General features: G+C 41.0%; 1 protein-coding gene across 3 annotated transcripts in view; it reads right to left on the bottom strand.

The window, feature by feature from the left end:
* Apaf1 (apoptotic peptidase activating factor 1) overlaps window positions 1-25,192 on the bottom strand; it is an 83,859-nt gene that overhangs the window by 53,367 nt on the left and 5,300 nt on the right. For all 3 annotated transcript variants that reach the window (XR_016534612.1, XM_090328460.1, XM_090328463.1), the window contains exons 4-12: window positions 23,313-23,510; window positions 15,949-16,132; window positions 12,112-12,227; window positions 11,610-11,741; window positions 8,544-8,782; window positions 7,498-7,665; window positions 6,282-6,413; window positions 2,404-2,517; window positions 1,350-1,534 (exon numbers count right to left, since the gene is read on the bottom strand). Coding sequence is in view for 2 of the 3 variants with exons in the window: in XM_090328460.1 (XP_090184586.1) it covers window positions 1,350-1,534; window positions 2,404-2,517; window positions 6,282-6,413; window positions 7,498-7,665; window positions 8,544-8,782; window positions 11,610-11,741; window positions 12,112-12,227; window positions 15,949-16,132; window positions 23,313-23,510 (1,468 nt within the window). In the remaining variant the exon portion in view is untranslated. The remainder of the gene's footprint in view (window positions 1-1,349; window positions 1,535-2,403; window positions 2,518-6,281; window positions 6,414-7,497; window positions 7,666-8,543; window positions 8,783-11,609; window positions 11,742-12,111; window positions 12,228-15,948; window positions 16,133-23,312; window positions 23,511-25,192) is intronic.

Raw genomic sequence — 25,192 nt, 5'->3', positions numbered from 1 at the left:
GACCTGAGGATCAAGGTTCAAAGCTAGCTAGGGCACAAAAGGACCTGAGACTCTTATCTCCAATTAACCTCTAGAAAAGGGGAAGTGGTGCTGTGGCTCAAGGGATAGGGTTGGTAGCCTTGAGCTAAAGAGCTCAGGGACAGCACCCAGGCCCAGAATTCAAGTCTCATGATCGAAGAAAGAAAGAAAGAAAGAAAGAAAGAAAGAAAGAAAGAAAGAAAGAAAGAAAGAAAGAAAGAAAGAAAGAAAGAAAGAAAGAAAGAGAAAAGAAAAGAATAAATAAATCAGTGGGATTTAATAAGAGCTTTGTATAAAGCAAATGAAAAATGACCGGTGTTCAGAATGGTGGCACATATACCATCACAGCTTCTTGGGAGGTGGAAATGGGTAGACTATGGTTCAAGAACTTAGGAAAAACTTAGCAAGATCCTATCTCAAAAACAAGCTTGGAAGCAGGGTACTGGTGGCTCACGCCTGTAATCCTAGCTACTCAGGAGGCTGAGATCTGAGGATCGTGGTTCAAAGCCAGCCTGGACACAAAAATTTGTGAGACTCATCTCCCATTAATCACCAGAAAACCAGAAGTAGTGCTATGGCTCAAGTGGTAGATTGGTAGCTTGAGCTGAAGAGCTCAAGGACAACACACAGGTTCAGAGTTCAAGCCCCACGACTGACAAAAAAAAAAAACGCTTGGAGTGGTCATTTATGTCTGTATTACCAGCTCTTTGGCAAGTGGAAATAGGATTAAAGTTCAAGGCTAGCCCTGGAAAAAAAAAAAAAAAGCTCAAGGTACTACCTGAAAAATAAACCAAAGACAAATAGGGCCACTGACATGGCTACGGCTGAAGCAGTAGAGTACTTGCCTAGTAAGCATAGGCTTTGAGTTCAAATACCAGTAACAACTCCCCCCAAGAAAGCACGAATAGCTTTATAGCCATCGTCTTATTTAAATCTTCACAAAAATAATACTTATCTCAAAGAAAAAGGATAGTTCTCCATTTTACACTTAAGAGAGTGATCTATCTATTGCCTGTTCAAAATCACAAAGCTACTAGAGTCAAATCATGTCTGCGGTTCTAAAGTCCACGCTCTTTGCCACCATAGATTACAGTAAGTCAAACATACTTGGGATGGTTTATTAAAATGGCTTATCTATTTCTGTGAACTGTGAAATGTAATTCTTTCCTGCTATGCTAACTTCTATAGAAATTTTCAGTAAGAATGCTTGTTAAAAGTTCCAGCCCTTTCCAAAGTACTTAAATCTTCCTGGAGTGAACTTATATAATACCTAAAAAATAATGACATAGTTAGCAATCCACTCCCTTTGATTTCTCTCCTAACCTACTTACATCCACTCCAGGTAAAGCATTCCGTTATCGACCTCCTGCTTGGCCCGCAGCTTTGCTTGCTGATAAACTTCTGAAGTCTCGGGTTCACAAAGCCCCAGTTGTACAATATTAGGAAATGGCTGTCGTCCAAGAAGGTGTCCATTTAAAGATAAAAACTCCTGAAAATTTTCACAGACTGCACAATCCTATGAATAAACTGAAATCTGTTAGAAATATAACCAAAGCCATGATCTGACATTTTTCTATTTCTGTGATTCTTGTCATTTCAAAAGCTTAAGTGAAATATTCTCTGTATGAACCAAAATTTAATATCCAACCATTAGGTAACAAATATACAGTAATCATTAACAATCATTAGTGATCATCTGAGTTTGGTGCTTAACTGGAGATAAGAGTCTCAAACTACTACCCAGGCTGACTTCCAACTATGATCCTCAAATCTCAGCCTCCTACAAGTATGAGGCCTGGTACATGGTCCTCTCCTGACTTTTATAAGGAAGGTAAAAACCTCATTAACAAACAGGTTCTTAACTCTTAAATACACATACACTGAAAACTTTGCCAACTTCAAACTTTAATTATACCTGTACTCCCCGCAGACCAGAGAAAATTAATGAAAATAATCAGGGCAATTATCTCTACTCAACCATTCCATTGTGCTCATTCCTACCATTAAATCCAGAATTAAATGTTAAAATTAGCCAGGTGTAGTGGCTCACACCTATAATCCTAGCTACTTAGGAGGCCGAGATCTAAGGATCTCGGTTCCAAGCCATCCAGGGTACTACAAAGACTTACCTACAATTAATCACTAGAAAAGGGGAAATGAGGCTTTGGCTCAAGGGATAGGGCAGTAGCCTTGAGCTGAAGAGCTTGGAGACAACGCCAGGCCCAGGAGTGGGGTGGTAGCCTTGAGATGAAGAGCTCAAGGACAGCACCATGGCCCAGAGTTCAAGCCCCACAATACACACACACACACACACACACACACACACACACACACACGTTAAAATTAGATGTGCTTTAAGCACTAACTTCTAATACTAATATGTACCTTTTCATCCAGTATATGCCTGTATTCCACAAATTCATGAATCAGATGAGCTGGACCTAGGAGTTCTGTTTTTGCTTTAATCCAATCCAGAGAAAACATTAAAGCACAAAGTTCCTTACAGAAAAAGAGAGAGAGATCTGTAGCATTGTTAAGAAGAATATGCATAATTATTTTAACATTGAGAAACTTAGCAGATATTTAGAACATAGGACAAAAAGGAAGCTGGTAAAAAAGGAATATATCAACAGTCCCAAAATGGGTCTTACATCTTTACTGAAAATAAATTGCAGTTGGATTAAAGACTTAAATAGAAAATAGAAAACTTTAAAATATACTAGAAAGATGGGAAGAATGTGAAGATCAGAAGGATCACAGTTCAAGATCAACCCAGGCAAAAAAGTTAGCAAGACTCAATCTCAATAAAACAAGTTGAGTGGTCCAGAATGGTGGCCTAGTGATAACAGTGCTTGCCTAGCATGCACAAAGCCCTGGGTTCAATTCCTCGGTACCATATATACAAAAAGGCCAGAAGTGGTGCTGTGGCTCAAGTATAGAGTGCTAGCCTTGAGAAAGCCTGAGGACAGTGCCCACGCCCTGAGTTCAAGCCCCAGGACTGGCAAAAAAAAAAGAAAAAGAAAAAAAGAAAATTGCAATGAAACAACAATAATAAGATAAAACAACAGAAAAATAGGTAAAGAATGAGTGCAACAGGTATGATGGCGCACAACTACAATCTCAGCACTCAGAAAGATGACGGAGGGGGCCGGGAGTTGGGCCTAGTGGTAGAGTGCTTGCTAGCATGCACAAAGACCAGGGTTCGATTCCTCGGTACCACATACATAGAAAAAAGACGGAAGTGGTGCTGTGGCTCAAGTGGTAGAGCTCTAGCCTTGAGAAAGTCCAAAGACAGTGCTCAGGCCCTGAGCTCAAGCCCAGGACTGGCATCAGTTTCTCACAATTGTAATCTTAGCTACTCAGGAGATGAGATTTAAGGTTTACAATTCAAAACCAGCCCAGACAGAAAAGTCTATGAGACTCTTTTCTCCAATTAATCACTAAAAAGCTCAAAGTAGAGAGGGGGGCTTAAGCACTCAAGCCCTGACTCTAAGTTTGAGCCGCAGAACTAGTGCACACGCAAACATAAAAAAAGAGCCAGTTCATAAACTGTACAGACTGTAAGAAGTAAGGATGGAAACAAAGAAGGGAATGGGTGCTGGGAGTGTGGCCTAGTGGTAGAGTGCTTGCTTAGCATGAGTGAAGCCTATGGTTTGATTCTGTGTACATATACACAGAAAAAGCCAGAAGTGGAGCTATGGCTCAAGTGGTAGAATGCTATCCTTGAAAAAGGTCAAGCATAGTGCCAAGGCTCTATATTCAAACCTCAGGATGGGCAAAAGAAAAAAAAGGCGGGGGGGGAGGGAATGGGACAAAATATATATGTACTCAATGTACATATATGACAAAGTAGGAAAAGAGAAACAAATCCAAGGAAAAAGAGCAGCACTGGACACTTAGATGGACATGTTTAACTGTTCCTCTCTTGTACAAACTTCTCAAGCTGAGAAAGAAAATAAAACTTAAGTAAAATAATTTAAAATTTTTAAAAATAAGCTATACATATAGCCAAAATTTTACCAGTACTAAAAGTAAAACAACAAATATTTACAAGTTTTGTAATACTAGATTTTTTTTCTTTTTTGAGACAAGCTCTATGTATCCTGGTGGGCTTTGAACTTGTGGTAATCTTCCTGCTTTGCTTTCTGAGAACTAGGATTATAGATAATATTACATTTTTAAAGGGTAAAGACATAAGACCATTAGCTAAAATTAGAGGAAAGGAATGTACCCATCCATTGCTGTTAGTAATGTAAAAAGACAGGACCCTCTGTAGCGCAGTTTGGCAATCTGTATTCTAACTTAAACTATAAACTTTTTTTTGGTGGGGAGGACCAGTCCTGGGCTTGAGCTCAGAGCTGAGCCCTGTCCTTAGACTTTCCCAATGCTAGAGCTCTACCACTTGAGACCCAGCACCATTTCTGGCTTTTTCCTATGTATGTGGTAGTGCTTGTCTAGTGTGCATGAAGCCCTGGGTTTGATTCCTCAGTACCACATAAACAGAAAAAGCTGGAAGTAGTGCTGGCTTTTGTCCATAATTCTTCTCAGAACTAGGAAAATTCATATATCTAGCTCCCTAAACATTAAGGTACATATATTCAAAATGAACGCTGTGGCTCAAGTGGTAGAGCACTAGCCTTGGGCAAAAAGAAGCTTAGCAGGCTGAGAGTTTGGTGTAGTGGTAGAGTGCTTGCTGGGTTCAATTCCTTGGTACTACATACATGGAAAAATCGGAAGTGGTGCTGTGGCTCAAGCAGCAGAGCATTAGCCTTGAGGAAAGCCCAAAGACAGTGGTCAAACTCTGAGTTCAGTCCCCAGAACCTGTGACCTAAGTAAATATATGGTGGAAATGTGCAATAAAATGGTTTACAGATTTAAAAATCATGTCATACTACACAAGACATGACAATTATCAAATGTGAAGAAGTAGCTTAGGGACAGCACTCAGGCCCTGTGTTCAAGCCCCAGGGCAGGGGAAAATATATATATTCAAAGTGAGTTCCTAACCTTCCCCTTTCCCTGACTGGACATGGGGGAGATCTGTTCTCCCTCATACTTACTATTCACTTGATAATTCTGTTCTTTCCACTGCACAAGCTTGCAGTCATCTTTGATTCTTATTTTTCTGTCATAAGGCACAGCAAATCCATCAGCAAGTATCATGATAATTCTATCCTATAGCACTTTCTTCTTTTCCCTCATCCTGAGCACTTTACAGCCTCTTAACATACTATGCTTGCCTGTTTTCCCCAAGATTACAAGCTCAGTGAGAACAGAGAATTTATACCTATACTCCTTATAATATAGAACAGTAACATTCCCTAACCAATACTCAGTATTCAGCGAATGATTTCCCATCCTCATTTCCTTTTGTAAATCCAATCTTTTTTTTTTTTTTTTGCCAGTCCTGGGCTTGAGCTCAGGGCCTGAGCACTGTCCTTGGATTTTCTCAAGGCTAGAGCTCTACCACTTGAGCCTCAGCACCACTTCCGGCTTTTTTCTATATATGTGGTGCCAAGGAATTGAACCCGGGTCCTTGTGCATGCTAGGCAAGCACTCTACCACTAGGCCAAACTCCCAGCCCCGTAAATCCAATCTTATAAATAAATCCATACTACTCATAAAGGAGAGCTACTGGTAAAAAGAGAATAGAGTTCTAGGTTCTAAGTCCATTTGCTGCAGCTACTAATATACCTTCCTTTAAATCACTGCAGGTAAAAACAAAAAGGAAAAAAGGGAAGGGGAGAAGTAAGTGTAGGGGCTAGGAGTTTCGCCTAGTGGTAGAGTGTTTGCCTAGCATGCATGAAGACCTGGGTTCCATTCCTTGGTACCACATACATAGAAAAAAGCCAGGTGTGGTGCTGTGGCTCAAGTGGTAGAGCTCTAGCCTTGAGAAAGCCCAAGGATAGTGCTTCAGGCCCTGAGTTCAAGGCCCAGGACTGGCCAAAAAAAAAAAAGAGAGAGAGAGAGACAGAAGTGTAGGAGAGAGGAAGATGTACGGGGACCAAAGGGAAGAGAGGGGGACAATGGAAAGAAGAGGTGGGAAGAGAAAGTTTACATATGTGACAAACCTCCTTTTACTAATAAAACAAACTTCTAATATAGAACAATGTGGGTTTACAAACATGACAGCAAAGAAATTCATTTAAAGGTTTTTTAAAAAAAAGTTTTCATTAAGTAGAAATGTAGAAATAAAAATAGAAAAGTTTTGTAACATTTATGAGAAAAAAGTCAGTTAAGAGAATATTCCAGTGAATCCTTACTTTGTGCATATTGGCACTAGCCATGTGAAACGCCAGAAAATTGTACCAATACATGCAGTCCTCTTGAGCTGGAGATAGAGTATGTGGCTCGTAACACCTCTGAAACTGCATGACAATCTTCTTATGCAGAGCCTGAAACCCAGATCACACATTCAGAGAACAGAAACAACTTTAGAAACTAAGGCACAGTACTTTAAGCCTCTGAAACTACCAGAGCAATTTTATGAGACTTGAACTTAGGGTCCAGGAGATATCCTGGAGCTCTTTTACTGAAGGCTAGGGCTCTACCACTTTGAGCCCCAATGCCACTTCCAATTTTCTGTTCATCAAATGGAAATAAGATTCTCACAAACTTTCTTGCCTGGTTTGGCTTGAAACCATGATCCTCAGATCTCAGACTCCTGGGTAGCTAGGATTACAGGCATGACCCATCACCACCCAGCTTATCTGTGGCATTCTGGACAAATATGTATAACCTCAATCTAGTCAGGAAAAAAAAAAATCAGAAAAAAACTAGATTAGTGACGACTATACAAATTACTGGCCAAGATTCTTCAAAAGTGACCATGCTGAGCTAGGGGTAGAACCTAGTGGTAGAGTGCATACATCATGGCATATACCATGCACAGGTCTCTGGATTCAATCTCTAGCACCAGAAAGACAAACATGACAAGGCCATGAAGACAAAGGCTAAGGAGCTTTTCACTTTTAAAGAGACAAAGGGAAATGACAACTAGGGGAAGAAGATGCAACATGAGTTCTAGAAGAGGCTATTAGTGGGAGAGGTACAGAACTCGAAGAGTCTATGCGTTCTTTAACAATAGTGTATCAACAGTGATTTCCTAACTTTGGCATATGTATTAAAGTCATATAAAATGTTAACATGAAGGGAAACAAAGCAAAGGTTTATACACACACATTCTCTGTACTATTTTGTAACTTTTCTGAAAGTCTAATTTCTTTTCAAAATACAGTTTAAAAAAGTACAGACATGGGCCGGGAGTTTGGCCTAGTGGTAGAGTGCTTGCCTAGCATGCACGAAGACCCGGGTTCAATTCCTCGGTACCCCACATACATAGCAAAAAGCTGGAAGTGGTGCTGAGGCTTAAGTGGTAGAGTTCTAGCCTTGAGAAAAGTCCAAGGACAGTGCTCAAGCCCTGAGCCCAAGCCCAGGACTGGCAAAAAAATAAAATAAAAAGTACAGACATGCAAGTACCTGAAGCTGACTGCGATTCTTCTCTGTAAGAAAATCTACTTGAAGATCATGTAAATAGTAACGAAATGACTTCCCATTCCGATCACAGAATAAAAGAGATTTATTAACAAACTCTTGCAGTATGTCTTCAACTTCTTCAGTTTCCATGTCCCACAGAATGCATAACACCTAGGAATCATTTTAGGCAATTAATATCACAGAAATAAGATGAATAAAGCTGTGGATAAAGTATTCCTATGTGCATAGCAATAAATAAATAAACAACAACGATTACCTTAAAGCCCTAAAATGAGAATATCAACATTTCATAAAAAAACTTAACTATTCCTAAAGGTTGAAAAAAGAAAAGAGAAATTGGATTTTTTTTTTTTTTTTTTTTGGCTAGTCCTGGGGCTTGAAATTAGGGCATAAGCACTGTCCTTGGGCTTTCTCAAGGCTATAGCTTTACCACTTGAGCCATAGCACCACTTCCGGCTTTTTCTATGTACGTGGTACCAAGGAATCGAACCCTGGTTTTCATGCATGCTAGGCAAGCACTCTACACTTAGGCCAGACTCCTGGTCCCAAGAAATTGGGTATTCTTCTAGTTCCTCTAAAACAGGTGAGAATTAGGTGAGCTCCAAGTGAGCCTTTCAGGAGAATAAAAGTAAAAGGGATTCCAGGAGCCAGGAATGGTAGCTAACATCTGTAATCCTAGCAACTCAGGAGGCTGAGATCTGAGGATCATGGTTCAAAGCCAGCCCTGGTATTAAAGTCCATGAGACTTTTATTGCTAATTAACCACCACAAAACCAGAAGTGCTGTGGCTCAAATGGTAGAGAGGTACTCTTGAGCTGAAGAGCTCAGGAACAACACCCAGGCCTAGAGTTCAAACCCACAACTAACTAAAAAAAAAAAAGTAAAGGGATTCTGGACCTTCTTCTTTCCTTCACTCAGTCCTATTGGTCTTATTCATGCAGTATCCCCTCAAACAATGTCCTCAGTGTTCTAGCAAAGGTCATGCGTCCTAAGTGCTCAATGTCAAGGACAGTAGGTCCATTTGTTACCTTTGTAGGCACCTTAACATCCTTCTGAAAGATGGAAAGATCTGTATAATAATCTTTGATGTCTTCTCTGAGCATTTCAACACTTATAGACATGGCTTCGTCCAAAGCCTCATAATCGTACGATGAACATTTCCTTATTCTCTTAAACTGCTTATTCTGAAGTTGCCTGAGGTAGTAATCCCAGCGGTTGGGAAAATCACGTAAAAGTGCACCAATTAAAGACACCACAAGAGGAGAACCTTCAATTTAAAAAGAAATAATTGTGTTAATACCATCTTACTTTTTAACTCATTACCAAGAAACACGTAATTTTGAAAAGTAATTTCCAATGCACATTATTAATTCTGTGTTTGTGTATGGGCACACACTAACAGTGTACTCAGGGCTTGGGTGCTCACCTTTTTCTCTAAAGGCTGGTGTTCTAGTGCTTGAGCCGTAGCTCTTCTTCTGGCTTTTGGTGGTTAACTAGAAATAGGGTCTCATGGACATTCCTAGCCAGGCCGGCTTTAAATCTCAATCCTTAGATCTGAATCTTCTGAGTAGCCATCAGCACCTGGCTTCAAACATGGGCACGCACGCGTGTGTGTGTGCCTGTGTGTGTTACTCCTGGGGTCTGGGTCTATCGCAGTCACTGTGATACTTACAGTGCTTTCTGAGTAGTTTCTTGGAGTTGAGAGTCTCACACAGTCTCCAGATAGAGCTAACTCCAAACCATGTTCATCAGATCTAAACCTCCTGAGTAACCAGGATTACAAGTGTGAACCACCAGTGCCGGGCTAGTAAAAATTTTTACATGGGGCCAAGAGTTTGGCCTAGTGGTAGAGTGCTTGCCTAGCATGTACCAAGACCCAGATTCGATTCCTCAGTGCCATATACACAGGAAAAGTCGGAAGTGGTGCTATGGCTCAAGTGGCAGAGCTCTAGCCTTGAGAAAGCCCAAGAATAGTGCTCAGACCCTGAGTTCAGGATTGGGGGAAAAAAAAAAATTTCTTTACATGGGAAAATATAAAAAGGACAAATCTCAAAACAATAAACCACAATAAGCTAATTAATTACACTACAAATTTTAATTTTACTATAGACAAATTTTATGTCAAGAAATGAAATTAAAAGACATATAACAACACAGAATATATACATATCTTAGATAAAATCATGACAAATGGCTAATAGCGTCAGTAGTTAGAAGTATTTAAAATGTAATTATATTTAAACATAATATATTAACTACTATATATTTATAAATATACTAAATATAAATATATAGTATTTATATTTTAAAAGAAAATAAGATAAAGGATATGTCTTAAAATGCAAACAACCAATAAACAAGTGTGATCCTATGATACATATATTCTCAATTTTTGTCCAAGGTTTCTGGCTCATAACTCCCTCTTCAAGGCAACTAACAGAAACCACAATTTATTGGAGGTGATCATCAGAAACTCAAATGCCCCATCTTTTTGTCTTGTAGCTAGCTATAAAGAAATCTTCTTATCTTTTTTGTCTAACCACATATCCAGAACTCATTTCAGAAGAGATCCCACCCAACACTATACACAGCCCCAAGAATATAGGAAAGACTTGCTGAGTCCACTTTATTAGCATAGTCTTTTTGTTCAATCCCCTTTATACATTGTTGTCCATACCTCATTTATACATACCTATGCAATTTGTCCATTAAAAACTCAAAAAAAAAAAAGGGCCAGGAGTTTGGCCTAGTGGTAGAGTGCTTGCCTAGCATGCATGAAGACCCGGGTTCAATTCCTCGGTACCCCATACATAGAAAAAGCCGGAAGTGGTGCTGAGGCTCAAGTGGTAGAGTGCTAGCCTTGAGAAAGTCCAAGAACAGTGCTCAGGCCCTGAGCTCAAGCCCAGGACTGGCAAAAAAAAAAAAAAAGACGGGTTGTGGAAGCTCAGGCCTGTAATCCTAGCTACTCAGAAGGCTGACATCTGTGGATTGAAGTTCAAAGTCAGCCCAGGCCCTAAAGAACATGAGACTCTTATCTCCAATTAACCATTAGAAAAACGGGAAGTGGGGCTGAAGCTAAAAGGTAGGGCAGTAGCCTTGAGCTGAAGAGCTCAAGTTCAAGTCCCATGACCACCCCCCTCCAAAAAAAAAGTCCCCATGAGACTCTTTTTTGTTGTTTTTGTTTTTGTTCCTGGGGCTTGAACTCAGGGCCTGAGCACTGTCCTTGGGCTTTCTCAAGGCTAGAGCTCTACCACTTGAGCCTCAGCACCACTCCTGGCTTTTTCTATGTATGTGGTACTAAGGAATCAAACCCAGGTCTTCATACATGCCAGACCAAACTCCCAGTCCCACTATGAGACTCTTATCTACAATTAATTACTCAAAAAATGGAAGTGGAACTGTGGCTCAAAGTGGTAGAGCACCAGCCTTCTGCAAAAGAGCTCAGGGCAGCACACCCGAGCCCTGAGTTCAAGGCCCACGAATGACCAAAAATAAATAAATAACAAAAATAATCCTGAGTTCTATGTTTCCCTCTACATTCTTAGAACAAGTAAAAAAAAAAAAATTTTTTTGGTCGGTCATGGGACTTGAACTCTGGACCCGGGCATTGTCCCTGAGCTCTTCAGATTTCTGGTAGTTAATTGGAGATAAGAGTCTCATGGACTTGGGACTTTACTGCCTGGGCTGGCTTTGAACCGCGATCTTCAGATCTCAGTCTCCTGAGTAGCTAAGATTACATGCGTGAGCCACTGCACCTTGCTAAAAAAAAAAATTTTACTTCATTAATAAATGCAAATTATGGTAAGTTCTCCATTATCAAATTAGGATATTATTTTATAATATTTCAAACAAAAATATTTTTAAATTTTTCACTCTATTTTACTCATTTTTAAATTTCAGCCTTTTTTAGTAACACTCACAGCATATTGTGGATGCACACTAAATACTATTTTAATGAGTAAACAACATAATAATCTGTATTCATTTAAGGTATCAGAAAAGAATCTAAAATGCTCAATCAGAACTAAACTACCTCATGATTAACTTAATTCACAGAGAGAGAATGGGTATCCCTCTAACCCAGCTCATCATACCTTTGCATTCTTTTACAATACTATGAGCTTGTTCTGGCAAATCTGCTTTCTTCATGTTAACAAAAAGGGCTAAAATTTCAAGGCCTTTTTCTTTTCCTAGGCCACTCTCCACAGGAACTTCATATTTAGCACCTGCAACAAAATGGTAAGACGCAGTAATAGGTAATTTGGTATGGAACATAGTTGTATGTACCTGAAATAAATACTTTCTATTTTTGGTTGGTCATGGGGCTTGAACTCTGGGCCTAGGTGCTGTCCCTGAGCTCTTCAGCTCAATTTTACCACCCTACCCCTTGAGCCACAGCATCACTTCCAATTTTCTAATGGGTAATTGGAAATAAAAATCTCAGGAACTTTAGGGCCCAAACTGGCTTTGAACCATAATCCTCAGATCTCAGCCTCCTGAGTAGCTAGGATTACAGGCGTGAGCCACTGTGCCAGCTTGAACTAAATACTTTAATGCTCTTAATTTACGGTAAAAGTATTAAAAAGTAATCCTTACCCATTACTGAATCTGTAACACTCTTGTCTCTGGTCGTAAGTAGAATCTGACACTGATTGTCAAATGCATTTTTTAATACCCAAGGATCCCAAATATCATCCAAGATCAACAGAGATCTAATTTGAAAAGAGAAAAATAGTTTTAAAAAAAACACAGAGATAGAATAAAGGAATATGAGTATGGTCAAACTACTTTATGTACATATGTTAAAATAGAACAGTGAAGCTCTTGAGATTGGCTGAGAAGGGGGGGAATAAGAGAATGACAGAATCTAATCAAGGTAAATTTTATGCATATATGGACATGTCAAACCAAAACCCCTATGTACAACTAATTGGTGATAATTTTTTTAAGTGATTTTTCTGGGAGCCAGTAGCTCACACCTATAATCCTAGCTACATAGGAGGCTGAGTTCTGAGGATTATGGTTCAAAGCCAGCCCAGGCAGAAAAGTCCCTGAGACTCTTTTTTTTTTTTTTTAAGTCCTGGGCTTAAGCTTAGAGCCTGAGCACTGTCCTTGGATTTTTCTCAAGGCTAGAACTCTACCACTTGAGCCTCAGCACAACTTCTGGCTTTGTCTAAGTATGTGGTACTAAGGAATTGAACCTGGGTCTTCATGCATGCTAGGCAAGCACTCTACCACTAGGCCAAACTCCCGGCCGTCCCTGAGACTCTTATCTCCAATTAACCACCAGAAAACTGGAAGTGGTACTGTGACTCAAAGTGGTAGAGTACTAGCCTTGAGCAGAAAAAGCTCAGGGACAGCTCCCAAACCCTGCGTTCAAGCCACACAAGTGACAAAAAATAATTTTTTTTTAAATTTTGGGGGCTGGGAGTTTGTCCTAGTGTTAGAGTGTTTGCCTATCATGCAAACCCAGGTTCAATCCCTAGGTACCACACATATAGAAAAAAAGCCGGAACTGGTGCTGAGGCTCAAGTGGTAGAGCTCTAGCCTTGAGAAAAGTGCAAGGACCTCGAGAAAGTCCAAGGACAGGGCTCAGGCCCTGAGCTCAAGCCCAGGACTGGCAAGCAAGCAATAAATAAGTAAATAAATATTTTACAAAAGAAACACCGTAGTTTGAAAGGCACAACTCTGAAGGGCAGTCCTACTGAAATAAGAAAGCTAGCTGGGCATGGTGGCTCACGCCTGTAATCCTAGCTACTCAGGAGGCTTAGATCTGGGGCTATGGCTCAATGGTAGGGCCTAGCTTTGAGCTGAAGAGCTCTGGGACAGCACCCAGGCCAACGGGGAGGGTAGTAGCCTGGAGCTGAAAAGCTCAGGGAAAACACCCAGGCCAGAGTTCAAGCCCCATGACCCAAAATTAAAAAAAGAAAGCTAGACCTTTATCTAGCCAGAGAGTGCATGGGGGCCGGGAACATGACCTTGTGGTAGAGTGCTTGCCTAGCACACACTGAGACCAGAGTTCGATTCCTAGGTACCACGTACACAGAAAAAGCCAGAACTGGTCCTGTGGCTAAAGGGGTAGAACACTAGCCTTGAGAAAGCCCCTGATAAGAGGGGTGGGGAAGAAGGGGGGGGGGGGAGGGAGAGAGAGAGAGACAGAGAGAGAGAGACAGAGAGAATGTATGTAGTTCCTGTAGACAACTCAGTGGATTAAGCCATAGGAGTTTGGGAGCTTACTCCATCAGCTGGGATTCAGAGCTCTTAGGTGGGGAACATTGACTGGGATCTCCGGTGTAACAGGTCTGGTTCTGAGTGTGAGTTAATTATTATACATCCCCATGCGTCATATCCCCATTACATATCCCCATGGGTATGGGGTAGTTCTGACAGACATGTGCAGGTCAAACACAGCTGGCATAGCATCAGGAAAGGGGAACTTATCGTGAGGAGAGAACTGTTACAGCAAGCCCATGTGAGCAAGGCTCAGAATGATTAGCAGTAGGGCAGGGCATCTACCAGGTCTGATGATCACATGGAGCCATGCCACACTAAAGGCTCCAGATGAGGTTCCTAGCCACACTTGTGGGATACAAGGATAGCCTTCCTCGTAGTCTCGAGAGCTCAACCTGCTCAGGGAAGGTGGCCTATCTTCTTCACAGGGCTAGTCACTCAGGCTGCTTTGCTGCTTCTCAGAGTTGTGAGTCAACACATGTAACAACTAAGCGAATGTATCCCTTTTGGTGGAATGAAATTTGAAACATAGTTGATAACAGTCCTTGGCATAATGGTAACATAGTATTTATTGAATTACTGATTGAAAGAACCAATCTATAGAATACATAATAGTCTGTATGTACAACTATAAAAAGTAAGGGTGCTATTGGAAATCCTCCCTGCCAGGTATGGTAAGCTTATATCCATAATCCCACGTTCATAAGAGTTAGGGATAAGGAGGACTGCAATTTCAGGCTAGCCACGACAAAATATTAGGAAAGCTGTCATCTTAAGAATTAAGCTAGGCTAGATGTTGGTGTCTCATATCTGTGATCCTAGCTACTCAGGAAGCTGAGATCTGAGGACTGGAGTTCAAAGTGAGCCCAGGAAGGAAAAGATTTGAGACTCTTATCTCCAACTGACCACCAGGAAACTGGAAGTAGAGCTGTGACTCAAGGTGATAAGAGTACTAGCCTTGAGCAAAACAGCTCAGGGACAGCACCCAGGCCCTAAGTTCAAGACCCCAACTTAAAAAAAAAATTAAAGAAAAAAATACTTACACATGCATACACACATACACACGCACACAAACACACACACACACAAAATATAAAAATCTAAGATAATATAAATATATAAAAATATAAACTAACTAGTGGCCAGGAGTTTGGCCTAGTGATAGTGCTTACCTAGCATGCACAAAGACCTGAGTTCAATTCCTTCATACCACATACACAGAAAAAGCTGAAAGTGGTACTGTGGCTCAAGTGGTAGAGCTCTAGACTTCAGAAAGCCCAAAGACAGTGCCCAGGCCTTAGCTCAAGCCCAGAACTGGCAAAAAAAAAAAAAAGCCAGAAGTGGTGCTATGGCTCAAGTGTTAAGAGCTCTAGCCTTGAGAAAGCCCAAGGGTAGTGCTCAGGTCCTAAGTTCAAGCCCCAGGACTGGCTATGTATGTATAGATGTATTAACCTAAAATAAGAGGGGCTAGGGGCCTGGCTCAAGTAGCAGAAAGTCTGCCTAGCACGTCTGAGGAGGTCAGATTATCCCTTAAGGCAAGGGAAAAAAAAACTGTGTTAGAACTTTAAAGTATATAATATATAATGGGACTGAAGATGCTTTTTTTTTTTTGCCAGTCCTGGGCTTCAGCTCAGGGCCTAAGCCCTGTCCTTGGACTTTCTCAAGGCTAGAGCTCTCATACTTGAGCCTCAGCACCACTTCCAGCTATTTTCTGTGTATGTGATACCAAGAAATTGAACCCAGGTCTTCAAGCATGTTACTCAAACACTCTACCACTAGGCCAAACTCCTGGCTCAAGACGCATTTTTTTAGTAAAGGCTACTCAGTTCATCAATTATTTAGAATTAAGTTATATTGCTAGGCACCAGTGGATTATGCCTATAATCCTTGCTACTCAGGAGACTGAGATGTGATTCACAGCCAGCATGAGCAGAAAAGCCCATGGGACTCTTATCTCCAAATACTCATCAAAAAGTAGACCTGTGACACATGGTAGAGTACTAACCTTGAGCAAAATAGCTCAGGAATAGTGCCCAGATCCTGAGTTCAAGCCCTAGAACTAGCAAAAAAAAAAAAAAAAAAAAAGGAAGAATAGCAGAAAAGCAATGGTTCTTTCTTGGTCTCTCTACAGAACAGCACGTAAAAGGGCTAGCTGAGATGTCAGAAAGTCCTCACATACAAATTTCATTTGACTATCAATACCTTGGATGTTTGTGCAACATTAGAATGCGAAGACGATCTTTAGCCTCTTCAATATTAAGTGGAAGCCTCTGGGAGAAAGTCCCATCCCGATCCAACCGTGTGCAAAGATTCTGCAGTTTCATCAGAAGCCCAGATTTGTCTTGTTTTCCAATGGAAACCCAATGTACACCTCCTGGGAAACAACCTAATGAGAAAAGAATCATGAACTTAAGGCCTTTCAACATGAGGTCTCTTTTGAACTGTGTTGTTTTTCATACGTCTTAAAATAACCTGGGCGTTGGTGGCTCATGCCTATAATCCTAGCAAATCAAGAGGCTGAAATCTAAGGATCATGGTTCAAAGTCAGCCTAGACAGGAAAGTCAATGAGACTCTTATCTCAAATTAATCACCAGAAAACCAGAAGTGGAACTATAGCTCAAGTGGTAAAGTGCTAACCTTGAGCAAGAGCTCAGAGTCAGCACCCAGGCCCTGAGTTCAAGCCTATGACTGACCCCCCCCCCAAAAAAAATCTTGAAATATGGATTTTTGTTGATCTATGTATCAGGAGCCAAATATTTGAAGTCTTTCTAAACTACACTTATTCGAGGTGGGGAGGGTTGTTTTTGTTTTTGCCAGTCCTGGGGCTTGAACTTAGGGCTTGAGAGCTGTCCCTGGGCCTCTTCATGCTCAAGGACAGAACTTCACCATGTGAGCCACAGCACCACTTCTGTCCTTTTTGAGTAGTTTACTGAAGATAAGAGTCTTACCAGGCTGCCTTTGAACCCCAATCCTCACATCTCAGCCTCTTGAGTAGCTAGAATTTCAGGCCTGAGCCACTAGTGCCCAGCTACTTATTCAGCGTTCAAAAATTAAAACCAGGTACCAGTGGTCCATGTCTGGAATCCTAGCTACTTAGGAGGCTGAGACCTGAAGGACCTGGAGCTAGTCTGCACAGAAAATTGGAGAGGCTATCTCCAAGTAACCGGCCAAGTACTGGGCTGGCAAGTATTTGATATAGTGACAGAATACCAATCGTGAACAAACAAGCAAGCTGAGTGACCCCAAGGCCCTGAGATTAAGCACCAATACAGACAAAATAAACAAATAAACATGTTCATACACTTAAACACACAAACATCAGAATCACTCCAATCTTGGGCCAGAAGTTTAGCCTAGTGGTAGAGGGCTTGCTTAGCATGCACAAACAGCTGGGTTCAATTCCTTAGTACCACAAACATAGAAAAAGCTGGAAGTGGTGCTGTTGCTCAAGTGGTAGAGCTCTTGCTTTGAGAAAGCCCAAGGACAGTGCTCAGACCCTGAGTACAAGGCCAAGGATTGGCAAAAAAATAAAAATAAAAAAATCATTCTAGTCCTAAATCTCATCATTTCTTCACCTTCTTTTGATTCAAGTTATAATTATAACTTGGCACACTTCTAGCTTTTTTCTATGTATGTGGTACCAAGGAATCAAACCTGGATCTTCGTGAATGCTGGGCAAGCACTCTACCACTAGGCCAAACTCCTGGCCCTCATTTCTTATATTGAAATAAGACTATTCCATTTTTTCAGAGTTGCTATGAGAAAATAATATAAAGCATGTGAAATTGCCATGCTAACTGTAAAAGTTATAAGAGACAGGATTATTAGTACTATGAGTTTGCACCCTATATTAAGCTTTGAACTAGTCTGCACTTATAAAAACAGCTATTATTGCCGAGTGGTGGCTCACACCTATAATCCTAGCTACTCAGGAGGCTGAGATCTGAGGATCACGGTTCAAAGCCATCCAGGGCACAAAAGGACCTGAGACTTTTATCTCCAATTAACCTCTAGAAAATGGGAAGTGGGACTTGGCTCAAGGGTAGGGCAGTAGCCTGGAGCTGAAGAGTTCAGGGACAGTGCCCAGTCAGAGTTCAAGCCCCATGACCCACAAAACAAACAAACAAACAAAACAAACAAACAAAAACAGCCATTATAGCTTTGAGCACAGAGAGAGGTTCAGGGACAGAGCCCAGGACCTGAGTTCAAGCCCCAGGACCAGCAAAATAAAATAAAATAAAAACAGCCATTATCATTGTTACTCTCAGCATTACTATTAATCAAACCACAAAATATCTTTCTTTTAGTTTTTTTATTGTCATTACACAGATGATGTACAAAGGGTTAAAGTTACATAAGTCAGATAAAGAATTCATTTCTTTTTGAGCAATGTAACCCCTTCCTTCACTCTCTCTAGACCACAGTATATCTTAAAACATGTATTTTTATTTATATATATGGAGCCAAAAATATCAATTCTTCATACACTACATCTGATAATTCAATATTGGTTTAAACATTAAAATATATACACACCAGAAAAGAACTCTACAGTAAATGAAGTGAGGGCCGTGAAGTCTGGTTTGATAATCAGGACTAATATTTCAGAAGACAATACACAGAAGTTGTACCACTTTATCTGAATGCTTCCTAAAGTTCCCTCAGACCTCCTTTAGTCAGTACATATCTACAGTTATGAAAAGGTAAGTTCTGATAGTGTCACTTAATGCTAAAGCTGTGTTCTATGTATATACAAACAAATACAAAGAAAAAAAAAAGGTTGTAAGATAATCCAATTTGGGACCGGGAGTTTGGCCTAGTGGTTAAAGTGCTTGCCTAGCATGCATGAACACCCGGGTTCGATTCCTCGGTACCACATACATAGAAAAAAGCTGGAAGTGGTGCTGAGGCTCAAGTGGTAGAGCTCTAACCTTGAGAAAGTCCAAGGACAGTGCTCAGGCCCTGAGCTCAAGCCCAGAACTGGCAAAAAAAAAAAAAGATAATCCAATTTGTTATTGAAGATTATTTTTGAGGTAAGATTTTTAAAATATTTGAGAAAGTACAAAGAATTTTTTCCTTTTTTTTTTTTGGTGTATGTGTGTATGTCAGCACTAAGGCTGAATTCAAGATTTCATTCTCTTATTCAGCTTTTTCCATTCATGCTGACATTCTACTGCTTGAGTTATACCTCCCTCCAGTTCCTTATTTTTTTTTTTTGTCAGTTGTGGGCCTTGAACTCTGGGCCTGGGAGCTGTCCCTGAGCTACCACCCTACCCCTGAGCCTGGAAGTTGTCCCTGAGCTTTTCAACTCAAGGTTACTGCCCTACTGCCCCTTGAGCCATAGTGTCACTTGCTGTTTTCTAGTGATTAATTGTAGATAACAGTCTTAAATCTATAGTGCCCAGGCAGGCTTTGAACCTCAATCCTCAGATCTCAGCCTCGTGAGTAGCTAGGAATACAGGCGTAAGCCACTGAACCAGGCTCTTATTTTTTTTTCTTTTTTCTTTTTTTTAAGACAGGGTCCCACTACTGTAGTTAAAGCCAGCTTCAAACTCAGTCCTTCTGCCAGACTCAATTCTGGGTGCTGGGATTATAAGCATGTGTACCATGATTGCTCACGTTTTAATTTAAGCACCAATTACTTAGGTTATAGGTTTTCCCTAACTTCAAAGCTATAAGGCTGCCAGGTACTGGTGGCTCACGCCTGTAATCCTAGCCACTCAGGAGCCTGAAATCTGAAAATGACGGTTCAAAGCCAGCCCAGTCTGTGAAACTCTTATCTCCAATGAACTACCAGAAAACCAGAAGTGGTGCTATGACTCAAAGTAATAGAGTACTATTCTTGAGCTGAAGAGCTCAGGGACAACACCAGGCCCAGAATTTAAGTCCCACAGCCAACAAAACAAAACAAAAAAAAGAAGCTAAACTACCTAAATAAATCTAAAACACAGAAGTATAAATATATACAAAATAAAAAACACTATTGGCTTTCCAAATGTAGCCAAACAGATCAGTGACCAACTGATCTAAAAATTCCTACTATCATAATATAACATCTAGTTAAAAACGGAACTACTATTTATAATTTCAGAAGGAATGTAAACATTTTGACTATGGACACAAGAGGGAGCAATTTAGCTTTGGATGAGGCTTGTGCTTATAATTTATTCAGAGAAGTTTGTTTAGAGGAAAATTGTCTTTATTCAGAAAAAAAAAAATCTCATCCTGTTTCCATGACCTTTTTCTTGGTAGCAACTAAAAGTCTGATTGCATCTCAAGAAATCTTGAGATAGAAGCAAACAGGCAGCTGACAGAGAAAGTATCCAAGTTTTTAAAAATTCAACATATGAAATGTAAACAGTTTCAAGATATGTTGACAATTCCCATATGCTAAGAAAAACTAAAGGTTAAACTTTAACTTCCAAAAGAAAACTGCGTTACCTAAAAATAAATAGGTAGGCTGGGGATGGTGGTGTATGCTTGTAATCCCAGTACTTGGGCACTGAAGTAGTACTGCAAGCTCAAGGCCAACCTGAGCTATATATAGAATTTGAAGGCAGCTCAGAGTACATGTGATCTTTTCTCAAAAAATTAATATTCTCTTATTTATATCAATCACCACCCTAAGATAAAGTTTCTGACTTCAGGCCAGGTTTCTCAGATCTCAGTCTGGATCTAGCTAGGATTATATTGGAGTTACTAAGGAGAATAAGATCTGATTGTTAGGTCTGCCTGGGAGAAATGGCCCCTTCCCTTGATTCTCTCTCCACATGCACCCTAGAAGTCCCAGCCTACCACCTGTAACCCAGGCAGCTAGAATGCCTGAGGGCAGTGAGAGGTTCCCAAGACTCTGAGGTCATTTCCTCATCCTCTGAGGTCACCTCTGGTTCTGCTGTGGCCATACTCCCTCTCCCTAGATAATCCCTCTCCTCGTGGTCTTGGGCCACCAAACTCTATCTTGTATGGCTAGAGATCTATTCCCTCACTTTCTCACTAAACCCACTTCCCTTGAACTATGTGGGAGCTTCCTTTCAGCAACCCTTACACTGATGATTACATTCAAAATCAACACTGGTGCAGAAAGTCCATGAAACTCTTATCTCCAATGAACCACCAAAAAGCCAAAGGTAGAAAGAACACTGGTCAAGTGGGTAGAGTGCTGACCTTGAGAAGGAGGAGAATGCCTGGACGCTGTGTTCAAATCCCAATACCAGCACAATAAAGAAAGGAAGGAGAAGGGCAAGGGAAATGGGAAAGAAAGGAAATAATTTAAACTAATACAAGTTGCCAAATACTTGGGAGAATCACCGACAGGGAAAAGCATTAAGGGAACTGAGTTTCCAAGTGTTTCTTTACTGTACTGTAGACCAAAACAGTCAGCTAACAAGAAGGTGTTAAAAGGCAAGGATATAAAGTGGACAACTTTTTTCAATCCTACAACCCCTTCAGTTTTTAAGACGCAAGAGAATTAGCTTCGTTCCAGCCATCTGATATCTTTGCGTACCAAGTTAGAACAAGTACCAAGACAGAAAATAAATTTCAAATTTACTATGCTTATGATAGAGAGAATAAATGGCCCGCCAAAGATGTATACAACTTAATCTACCAGACTGATAAAAATGTTACCTCATAGCTGAGCATGGTGGCTCATGCCTATAATCCTAGCTACTGAGGAGCCTGAGATCTGAGGGTGAAGGTTCAGAGCCATCCCGGGCACTATAGGACCTGAGACTCTTACCTCCAATTAACCTCCAGAAAACGGGAAATGGGGCTTGGCTCAAAGGTAGGGTGGTAGCCTTGAGCTGAAGAGCTCAGGGACAGCGCCCAGGCCCAGGGGTAGGCTCCATGACCAACAACAACAAAAAAGTTTCTTCATATGGTAAAGGGGACTTTGTATGTATATATTTGATTCAGGGTTTTAAAATTAGAGTATGCTAGATTATAAAGTAAATTTAATGTAATCATAAGGGCCCTTACAAACATGAATATCTGAGTTCAAAAAGGATTCAGCTCAATGGTAGAGTACATGACTGATATGAAAAAGGTCTAGTCTAGATCCCCAACATTCTCTTTCGCATGCACGCACGTGTGTGTGGTGTGTGTGTGTGTGTGTGTGTGTGTGTGTGTGTGTGTGTGTGTGTGTGTGTGGAGAGAGACAGAGAGAGAGAGAGAGAGACAAAGACAGAGAAAGCGACAGAGAGAGAAAAAGAGAGAGAAAAAGAGAGAAAGAGAGATAGAAACAGAGACAGAAGACAAAGGGTGTACAGAGAGAAGAGAGAAGGGGGAGACAGAGATAGAGAAAGAAGACAGGAGTGGACAGGCAGAGGAGAGAAGGGGTAGGGGACTTAAAAGGTAACTAAGCACTACTGGTTTTAAAGGGATGATGACTCAAGGGAATGTAGACTCTTCCAGGAGATAAGGAAAAAAACTCTCCCAGGCTGCGGTAATGGCTTAAGTGGTAGAAGACCTGCTTTTGCCACAAGGCCGTGAGTTCAATCTGTAATTCAGGGATAGACAGACAGGCAATAATAGGTCAGGAAGATTGAGTTTGAGGTTATCAGAGACTACAAGGAAATCTGAAGCTTTGAAGCCTGGCCTACAAAATAAGTCCCTGTCTCAAAGAAAGAAATCTTCCCTAGAACTTCCAGAAGAAACTCATCTGGCTAATCCTTGAATTTCTATTTGTGTTTGGGGGTGGGTCCCATCAGACTGGGGCCAGTACCTTGTCCCAGAGCTACTTTTTGCTCAAGTCCAGACTTCTAACTTGAACCATAACTCCATTTCTGGCTTTTTGGTTGACTGGAGATAAGACCTTTAAGGACTTTCCTAACTAGGAATGGCTTCAAACTGTTATCCTTAGATTTAGCCTCCTGAGTAGCAAGAGTCACAGGCACCAGGCTTTGACATTTTGCTTTTAACTAATTAGAAATCTCCAAAATTGCAAGATAATAAATATCTTAGAGCCCTTTGTTTATTTATTGTTTCTTTGGGCCAGTCCTGGGGTTTGAACTCAAAGTTAGCACTGTACCTGAGCTTCTGTACTCAAGACTAGTTAGTGCCCTACTTCCAGTTTTTTGGCAGTTAATTAGAGATAAGAGTCTCATGAACTTTCCTGCCCTGGCTAGCTTTGAACCATAATCTTCAGAACGCAAACTCCTGCGTAACGAGGATTATAGGCATAATTCACCAGCAGCCAAATGTTGTTTTACACCAAGCACTAAAACTGTGGCAATTTATTATCAACAGCAATAGGAAGCCAATACATTTTTTAAGGAATTACCTCCTTAGCCAGCAGGGGCTCAACACTTGCAATCCTAGCTACTCAGGAGGCTTTGATCTGAGGATACCACGAAAGTCCCGTGATACTCTTATCTCCAACTAACAGAGAGAAAACTTGAACCACAGAAGGATCTATGGCTCAAGTAGTAGAGCTCCAGGCTTGAGCTGAAGAGCTCAGGGACAGTGGCCAGGCCCAGAACTTAAGCCCTATGACCAAACAAAATAAGACAAAGAAAAAAAGAATTATTTCCTTAGCCAAGTAATATACAGCGTTGTCAAAACTTACCTTCTAAGAAAGAATGGTCTCGAACAGCCTCTGCAGCTAATACAGACTTCCCACAGCCTGCCATTCCATATATTGTAACCCATCCTGGTTTACCATTCAATTTGGAGAGCTTCTGCTGAATTGCATTCACCAGCTTCTTCCTAGTAACAAAAACGACTGGCCTCTGTGGCACACCACCTTCACACAGCACAGTTCTTACTGAAATCCAAAACAAGCATGAAGTAACTAACTACTCAGAGATGTCATTGAAATCACAAAGGTAAGGCTGAGATTTTCAGCCTTAAAATTCCCAGGACAACAAAATGGGACTACAGTATTAACTTCAACTGTCCGATTTCGTAAAACACAGAAAACAACGGGGAGTATGGAGTGCTTGCCTAGCATGAATGAACCATATACTCAGAAATAAAAAAAAAAGCTGGGCGTGGCGCTGTAGTTCAAGTGGTAAAGCACTAGCCTTGAGCAAACAAAAGGTAAGGGACAGTGGCCTTGAGTTCAAGCCCCAAGACTGGCAAAAAGAAAAAAAGGGGGGGGGGTGGAGGTGAGGGAGCATGGCCTAGTGGTAGAGTGCTTGTCTAGCATTCATGAAGTCTTGCTTTCAATTCCTTAGTACCAGATACACAGAAAAGGCTGGAATGGTGCTGTGGCTCAAGTGGTAGAGTGCTAGCCTTGAGAAAAGCCCAAGGACCGTGCTCGGGCCCTGAGTTCAAGCCCCAGGACTTTTCCCCCAGGGGGGAAAAAAAGGTGTGGGAGGCACCAGTGGCTCACGCCCATAATCCTAGCTACTCAGGAGGCTGACATCTGAGGACTGTGATTCAAAGTGAGCCCAGGCACAAAAGTCCATGAGATTTTTTTATCTCCAATTAATGACCAGAAAACCAAAAATGGTGCAGTGGCTCACCTGGTAAAGCACTAGCTTTGAGCAAACGAAGCTCAGGGACAGTACCCAGGCCCAAAATTCAAGCCCCAGACCAGCACAAAAAAAAGCAGGGGGTTTGACCTAGTGGTAGAATACTTGCCTAGCATGCACAAGACCAGGGTTCAATTCCTCAGTACCACATACATAGGAAAAACCAGAAGTGGTGCTGTGGCTCAAGTGGTAGGGTTCTAGCTTTGAGAAAGTCCAAGGACAATGTTCAGGCCCTGAACTCAAGCCCCAGGACTGGGAGGAGAAGGAGGAGGAGGAGGAGGAGGAGGAGGAGGAGGAGGAGGAGGAGGAGGAGGAGGAGGAGGAGGAAGAAGAAGGAAGAAGAGGAGGAAGAAGGAGGAAGAAGAAGGAAGAAGGAGGAGGAGGAAGAAGAAAGAAGAAAGAAGGAGAAGAGGAAGGAGAGGAAGAAGATGAAGGAAGGAGGAGGAGGAAGAAGAAGAAAGAAGAAGAGGAAGGAGAGGAAGATGAAGAAGGAAGGAAGAGGAGGAGGAAGAAGAGGAAGAAGAAAGAAGAAAGAAGAGGAGGAAGAAAACACATAACAAGACTTTCCATCTATTCCTGACTTACACACAGTCCCCACTACTTACTGACTCTCCAGCTTCTGTGTCTCATACTGAAACCTGAGAAAGAATACCTCAGTAGTCACACGGTCTGATATGTATAAGGTCATTGGCTTGATTTCCAGTATGTAAAAGAAAGTAAATTAGGAAGAAGAGTATAGAAATAAGAATGTGTTTGGAACTGCCTTCAAGAACACAGATTTCTAAAGACTCCTATTCTTTCCTATAAGGTGTAAAAACACATGGAACAGAAAATACGTAAAGATCTTTACAGATAATATTATTAGGTCTAAAAGCTAGAGCATACTTGCTACTATCTTAGCAATAAATAGCCTACTGAGTCAGAAGAAAATGTGTTTAATATAAACATTTTCATTGAACTTATCACTATA

The sequence above is a fragment of the Megascapheus bottae genome, chromosome 2 (assembly GCF_031878675.1).
Source record: "Megascapheus bottae isolate mThoBot1 chromosome 2, mThoBot2.hap1, whole genome shotgun sequence".
Lineage (NCBI taxonomy): Eukaryota > Metazoa > Chordata > Mammalia > Rodentia > Geomyidae > Megascapheus > Megascapheus bottae.
The sequence above is the reverse complement of the archived record's forward strand: the minus strand, read 5'-3'. Positions and strand labels throughout refer to the sequence as shown.